Consider the following 7,955-nt stretch of genomic DNA (forward strand, 5'->3'; position numbering starts at 1 on the left):
CTCCATAGCACTTGCTACATTATGAGTGTTATTGCAGCCCTGCTAATGTTTTCATCTGCTTACAGTGGTCTCCAAGATAAATTATGCATTTTCCTCATTCTTTGTTAAAGTTTTGGTCTTCTTGGTTCCTTGTTTTTTCTGGTCAGTTTTGCCATTTCGACATAGTCCCAACAGTTTAACTTGCCGTTACTCTCTGGTAGGGACTTTATCTTCTTTCCATCTCTGGTCTGATGGCATCCGTGCAGCTGCTGTTGCATACATAAAAAGTTTTTTTCTGCTCCTTTGGAATATTGGTACCTACAATTCCTATGGGACGCGGGTGGCGCTGTGGTCTAAACCACAGAGCCTAGGGCTTGCCGATCAGAAGGTCTGCGGTTCGAATCCCCACAATGGGATGAGCTCCTGTTGCTCGGTCCCTGCTCCTGCCAACCTAGCAGTTCAAAAGCACGTCAAAGTGCAAGTAGATAAATAGGTACCGCTCCGGCGGGAAGGTAGATGGCATTTCCGTGCGCTGTTCTGGTTTCGCCAGAAGCGGCTTAGTCATACTGGCCACATGACCCGGAAAAACTGTCTGCGGACAAACGTCGGCTCCCTCGGCCTGTAAAGCAAGATGAGCGCCGCAGCCCCAGAGTCGTTCATGACTGGACTTAACTGTCAGGGGTCCTTTACCTTTTAGCTACAATTCTTAATAGAAAAGCTATAGTTTTTTTATATAGTTTTTATATAAAAGTTATTTTAAACTTTTTAAAAAATTCATTATATATCACAGGCACGTCCAACTCCCAAGAGACTGCTATCTACCCTCAGTATTAAAAAAAAACTGGCAGTGATCTACCCATTGTCATTGCCAGTGATATAAAAATTAGGTTCAACTCCAGAAGGGAGTCCACAAACCCGGGGGAGAGCCTTAGTAGGGCTCCCCTCCTCTCAAGAGCACTTATGAATAAAATAGAGACGATACAGAATCTCCCAAAGCAAGGTGGTAGCCCTTTATTAGAACTGCTGCAGCAGGGTGTCTTTGCAAGCAAAAAGACCCCGAACAAAGGCGTGCAAGCTCCTATATAGATTTTTGAAATTGCCCCCCCTCCAGCTCAAGACCACCCCTCCATACATTAGAATTACATCACAAATTGGGAGGGTCTGGTAGCAGTCACCTGAGCATCTTGGACCCTGCCCCCATGTCTCCTCTCGCCCTCCACCAAAACCCATCAATTGAAACAAAAGATATTTACATTTCCCTATATCCCAGCCAAGTTAATCACACCTTTTTGTCTGACACTCAGATATCAGGATGCCAGAGATTATCACTCAGGCAGTTATTGACCTTTTTGGAGGAAGGTTGACCCACAGTTGTTGAGCTTTTTTTGGGGGGGGGGTTGTCCTAGAGCAGGCATAGGGAACCTTCGGCTCTCCAGATGTTTTGGCCTACAACTCCCATGATCCCTAGCTAACAGGACCAGTGGTCAGGGATGATGGGAATTGTAGTCCGAAACATCTGGAGAGCCGAAGGTTCCCTATGCCTGTCCTAGAGCATCCCTGTGATCGACCTGTTGGACATGCCTGATATATGATTTTTTATTACCTTCTCGGTGCTTTGCTGTTTCCTAAACAGTTTGTAATTCCGGCGTCTCTGTTTGTGCTCTAGGTCTCCCAAGGGGAAGGCGCCAAGGAGCCCTTCGAGGTGGCTGCGCAGTTGACGGAGCCGGAGCAGACCCCCGAAAGGCCCCCCAAAGTGCCTCCGCAGCCGCCCACGGCCGACATCCAGGCGCAGGACTCCCAGGACGGTCCGCCCAGCCCCCTGAGCGAGGCGTCCAGCGGCTATTTCTCCCACAGCGTTTCCACGGCCACCCTTTCCGAGGCGCTCGCCCCGGGGAACGACACCCAGCTCCCGGCCAGCGGGCAGACGCCCACCGCGAGTGATGCGATGCAGCCCGCTCCGGCCGCCCAGACGGGGGTGAAACCGTGTCTCGCCTCCTCTCCCGAGCCTTGCTTCCCTCCTCTAGCGAGAGATGACCCAGTCACCCCCGGCCTTAACAAAACGGATCAGGCAAGAACTAAGGGTGGTGGAGACGGAAGGCACAGTGACAGCACCTCGAAGCTAAATCCCGTGGCCTCTTCCGCAGCTCCGAGCGAGGACAGCCCTCCTTCCTCCTCCCCGTCAAAGAACGACTTGCACGCGACACAGCAGCCTAGCGCTTCCCCAGCTCGGAGCCCCCCTTTGGCAACCAAATCTCTCCCCGACGCAGGGCTTTCCAGGTCTCCTGTTCCTGCCGAGCCATCGCCTCAGCCCGGCATCGCGAGCTCCCCGTTCAAAATCCAGAGAGTCCGGACGTCGGAGCTGAGGTCCTTCTCCAGCATGCTGGGAGGAGAGCCGGGGGGGTTCTCAAGTTCCGAGGAGGCGGGAGAGGAGAGTGAGGGGCGGAGCCTGCAAAGCCCCGCCCAGAACAATGGCACAGCGGCCAGCACCTCCGAGGAGAAGCCGGACGCTGCGTCCGACTCGGAAGAAACCAACGAAGTCCCGGATTGGCTGAAGGAGGGCGAATACGTGACCGTCGGTACGAATAAGACCGGGACCGTGAGATACGTTGGGCCGACCGACTTCCAGGAGGGCACCTGGGTGGGAGTTGAGTTAGATATGCCATCAGGTAAGTGTGGCTGTGGAGGTGATGGGGTGCTTTGGTCTCAGGGCAGAGTCACTTCCTCAGAACGGAGGAAGCCTTGGCACAGATTTCCTGCGGAACGCGAGAGAGGCATCTGCGGGAGAAATTGCCTTAGCGGGTTCAAGCATGGAGGCTCACGCCAAGTTCCCAGTTGGCGGAATCAAATCAGATTTGAATTGGTCAGGCTATGTGCGGTAATTTATTTATTTATACTATACAGTGGAACCTCGGCTTTTGAACGCAATCCATTCTGGAAGACCGCTTGACTTCCGAAGCGTTCAGAAACCAAGGATCAACGGACGGTTGGCAAAATCTATTGAAAAAATGAAGAAACACACCTCGGAAGCCGTTCGACTTCCGAGGTGCGTTCGAAAACGGAAGCAATTTGGGTTGTGAATCGTTCAGCTTCCGAGATGCTCGAAAAGCGAGGTTCTGGTGTGTTAAATTTGTAAGGGGGGGTGTGCCTACAAAGTAGTCTTTGTACAAAGGAGACCGGAATCTGCCGCCAGCGGGAGAAGGGGGAGCAGCCCGATTTTAGGCTGCTTCCTCCTCTCCCGCTTTTCTCCGGCCGGCGGGGGTGGAGGTAGAAGGGGGAGCAGGCCGATTTCGGGCTGCTCCTTCCTCCCCTGCCAGTGGGAGCCATGGCTCCGGCGGCAGGGGCTTCCCCCTGCTCCATAAGACGCACAGACATTTCCCCTTCCTTTTCAGGAGGGAAAAAGTGCGTCTTATGGCGCAAAAAATAATGGTAGTTAAAATATATAATTAACAAACCCATTGCAACACCAACCATGAAAAGAGGAGATCAGGGAAGTGCTTGTCTAAACAGGTGGGACTGAGAGTCTCTGCCTTTGGGATTTCCTTCCTCGAGGACCAAAAATGCTCCTGGTTGGTCCTATAGAAAAGTAGAATTGTAGAGTTGGAAGGGACCCCCAAGGGTCATCTAGTCCAACCTGGGAACCCCCCCCAGCAGTGCAAGAATCCCTGACCCTGATCAGATTGCACCCACCCCACCCCCCCACACACACCTTGGGCTGTGTCAGAGAAAACGGCTGGATTTATTTTCACACCTCCTCTTTTTTTCTAGCAGTTTTAAAACTTCTTTTGTATATAATTTCTATTAAATTTTCTGTTTTACAATTTAAATACTCATTTTTACATCCTTAATGTATCTATGACTTCCATTCTTTTCTTTCCATGCTTCATTCTACATATCATAAATCCCCACATATTTTACAGAAACTATACCATTCAGTATTCCATTATTGCATCCATCAAAACTTATTTACACTGTTGAATTTATCTTAATGCTGCCTGCGTTTTCAGCTGTACACAATTATTTCCCATATATTCAATCAGCGTTCTTCTTGTTCTCTTATTCTATACATTAAGTCTGCAAGCTGCGCATATTCTGTCAACTTAAGTTGCCATTCTTCTTTAGTTGGGACCTCACTTGTTTTCCATTTTTTGGGCTAAAAAACGCGGGCCACAGTAGTGGCATACATAAATAACCTTTTTTGACACCTGAGAATTTCAGTCTGAATTATCCCCAACGGAAAGGGCTGTGGGGTTTTTTGGGAAAGTACTTTTGAACATTCTTTTCAATTCATTATGGATCATTTCCCAATACTTTCTTACCCTTTTACAAGTCCACCACATATGAAAGAACGTTTCCTCAACCTCTTTGCATCTCTAGCACTTATTTGATTCAGTCTTGTACATCTTAGCAAGCCTACTTGGGAGTTAAATACCATCTGTGAATCGTTTTCAAGTACCGTATTTTTTGCTCCATAGGACACACCGGACCATAGGGCGCACCTCGTTTTTAGAGGAGGAAACCCAGGAAAAAAACAATTTTTTCCTCCTCTAAAAGTCCTGTGTTTTTGAGGATCAGCTAAAAGTTTAGCAACTTTTTTGCAAAGGGAAAAACCCTGGTTTTTTGAGGATCAGCTAAAAGTTTTGCAGCTGTTTTTTGCAAAGGGAAAAGCCCTGGGTTTTTTTGAGGATCAGCTAAAAGTTTTGCAGCTTTTTTGCAAAGGGAAAAACCCTGGTTTTTTGAGGCTCAGCTAAAAGTTTTGCAGCTTTTTTGCAAAGGTGGAAAAGCAAAGAGGAAAAGCCCCGTTTTTATGGGGTTCAACTCACATTTCTGCAGCTTCTAAAGGAAAGGGAGCCTTTTCTACAGTTTCCAGACAGATAATCTAATCAGCCAGTCACATGTTGCTGGGGAAACAAACAACCTCCCTCTGCAGCACATTCAACAATGGAGGCCTGGGCAAGGGAGCAGGGCTGAAAGGGAGCTGGGACTCTTATCTCTCTCCTGATCTCTTGCTGATCAGCTGCAGAGCGGGGTCCTTTCAATATCCCCTTTTCTCTTTGTAAAATAAAAAGCATGATCCTCTTTTGGCCCTTGGGCAATTCAGCTCCAGAGACCACCATTCGCTCCATAAGGCGCACAGACATTTCCCCTTACTTTTTAGGAGGAAAAAAGTGTGTCCTATGGAGCGAAAAATACAGTAGTTCTCCTTTAAAGAATAACATGCTGTGTGAACTTCAGGTTACTTTTCCAGAGTTTCCTGCCAGAGGTTAAAAATCTATATTGTGTCCTGTCATTGTTTGTCATTGTGGCTTTAACAAGCTCGCCTTTTGTTTCCTAGTCTGAAAATGAATGAATGAAATTGAATGAAATTTATTACGGTCCCAGACCAGATTCACATACCGTACTAAGCGAATATAAAACACAATAGAATTAAATTTGAATTAACAATCGAATATGACAATAAACAGTACGAATATGACAGCCATCAGAAATGTGGTTGAGGCCTTAGCCTCTAAAATATTTTCTAGAGTTTGCACCTGAGGCCTTAGTCTTTGTAATAGCACAGCTTGTTCCCCGAGTTTTATGGCAGCCGCACAAAATTTGGCCACCCTTAGCGTGGGATGCCCCCTTCTTGGATCACTGCCTTGTCGTGGCGAAGGGGCTTGAATTACTCAGGGAAGCTATGAGCTATGATTCTCGAAGCTACTAACATGAGTTTGGCCAAACTGCGGGAGGCGGTGAAGGATAGGCGTGCCTGGCGTGCTCTGGTCCATGGGGTCACGAAGAGTCGGACACGACTGAACGACTGAACAACAACAACAAAGCGTGGGATGCAGGTGGCGCTGTGGGTTAAACCACAGAGCCTAGGGCTTGTCGATCAGAAGGTTGGCGGTTCAAATCCCCGCAACAGGGTGAGCTCCCATTGCTCGGTCCCTGCTGCTGCCAACCTAGCTGTTCAAAAGCACCCCAAAAAGTGCAAGTAGATAAATAGGTACCGCTCCGGCGGGAAGGTAAACGGTGTTTCCGTGCACTGCTCCGGTTCACCAGAAGCGGCTTAGTCATGCTGGCCATATGACCTGGAAGCTGTACGCCGGCTCCCTCGGCCAGTAAAGCGAGATGAGCGCCGCAGCCCCAGAGTCGTCCGCGACTGGACCTAACGGTCAGGGATCCCTTTACCTTTACCTAGCATGATCCTCTATCAGGAATTTTAAGCATTGAGGTTCGGACCCACTTGGAATTTTCTTTATATCAGAGGATAATGAATTATACACTTTGGACAAAAGTTTCTCTTTGTAAAACCTCTTCTTTTCTCTCTCTCCCCAACCCCCCAGGCAAGAACGACGGTTCGATCGGAGGGCGGCAATACTTCAAGTGCAATCCGGGCTATGGTCTCCTCGTGAAGCCGAGCCGGGTCAAGAAAGCCACGGGGCCGGCTAGGCGGCGGAGCGCAGGGACGAGACTGCAGGGCGGGGGGACCTCCGAGCAGCGCAAGAGCGGCACCTTCTCGGGCTCAACCTCCAACCTCGCTTCCCTGACCGCCTTGGCCAAAGCTGAAAAGACCCCCAAGAACGCAGAGAACCGGAAGTCGTGGGCCAACTGAGCGGGGCGCCGTCCGGACACTGCCTTGCGAGAATCTGACACTTCCTTGCAAGCGGCCTTACTTTGCACAACTAAACAATGCCGGGGGGGGGCAGTCGGGGAGTTGCAGGGCCCCGGGGTGTGTGTGCATTCGTTCTTTCCTTGGGTCGCCGGTTGAATTCTTGCCATGAAGGGGTATCGGCATGCCACTCCTGATGCAAATGGCGACCCTTTTTCCATCCCTCTCTTCACCCCCTGCCAGGTGAGGTTCAAGAAAAATCCAACCACAGTCGTGACTGCACAGATTTCCAGCCCTCCTGCAAGAGGCAATGTTCACAGAGCCTCTTTTTAAGGAAATGCACTGTTTCTCGGGGCCTCATCCTTAAACCACGGGAGACAGAAGAAGAGACTTGTGTGTCCTGGCGGATGGCGACCTCTGAGTGCCTGCCTTGAGTATTACTCTCTGGTATTTTTGTCACTCTTGCCGGCATCGCTGGGAAGGTATCGCCCCTGGCTGCACTGGGACGTGGCTTTTTGGGGCTAGCCAGTTGGGTGGTGGGTTGTTCCCCCCCCCAAAAAAAATTGCCTGAATCTTTAAAAGCAAAGACACCTTACATCTAGCTGACGAAACTGCTCTAGTGCTTTTTCTATTTAAAGGAGAAAATGAGACTGCGGGGAGGTCTGCTTTTCCCTGAGATCCTGCTTGGGTTTTTAGAATTTATTATTTCAGCATGCCCTCCGGTGCTACTGTATTTATGAAACCAGTTTCCAGTACGGTTGGTTAAAAGTTTGGTCTCGGGGGACTTTCCTCCTTTGCGGCATTGACGTTTAATCAGTGTGTAAAGCAGATTTCCCCCTCCCCTTCTCTCCCCACCCCCCCAAAAAAATTCCCTATGGTATTTATTTCTTATTTATTGCTAAAAGAATGATAGCAGCACAGCCCTTGCGATTTGCAATCAACACACCGCTTGCCAGCTTGCACGCACCAGCCTCTTTGCACTGCTCCAAGCAGGTTTCCCTCAACTGGTCTCCTTCCCGTCGAAGAATTAAAACGCCTCTCCAGGTTTTAAGCTGGCGATCGGACTGAAGTGTGTAGTTTCCGCGGCTGCACTGAGCCCAGAACAGAACCACTTTGTGGCTCGCTCAGCTCAGTGCAGCCCCCCCCCCCGAGCCACAGATGGAGGCTGGGAAATTTTCACAGGCTCCCAGTGGCCTATAAATGCCCTCCCTCAAAAAAAAAAACCTCTCGGTAGCTGAAGGCACAGAGGAGGTTGTGGAGTTCCTGCAACGGTCCCGTGATTGTTGAGCTGCCTTAGTCGGCCACCTCATTGTCCTTGCCTGTTTTATGCATTCCCATCGAAGGCGGAAGGGCATGAGCAATGGCTTGCTAAAACTCAGAGCCG

General features: G+C 49.6%; 1 protein-coding gene across 1 annotated transcript in view; it reads left to right on the forward strand.

Annotated features, from left to right (window-relative positions):
* Positions 1-7,390, forward strand: part of KIF13B (kinesin family member 13B) — a 172,769-nt gene extending 165,379 nt beyond the window's left edge. The window contains exons 39-40 of the mRNA XM_033145167.1: positions 1,646-2,645; positions 6,306-7,390. Coding sequence (XP_033001058.1) covers positions 1,646-2,645; positions 6,306-6,574 — 1,269 coding nt within the window. The 3' untranslated portion in view covers positions 6,575-7,390. The remainder of the gene's footprint in view (positions 1-1,645; positions 2,646-6,305) is intronic.
* The last annotated feature ends 565 nt before the right edge of the window (positions 7,391-7,955 follow it).

The sequence above is a fragment of the Lacerta agilis genome, chromosome 3 (assembly GCF_009819535.1).
Source record: "Lacerta agilis isolate rLacAgi1 chromosome 3, rLacAgi1.pri, whole genome shotgun sequence".
NCBI classification, from domain to species: Eukaryota; Metazoa; Chordata; class Lepidosauria; order Squamata; family Lacertidae; genus Lacerta; species Lacerta agilis.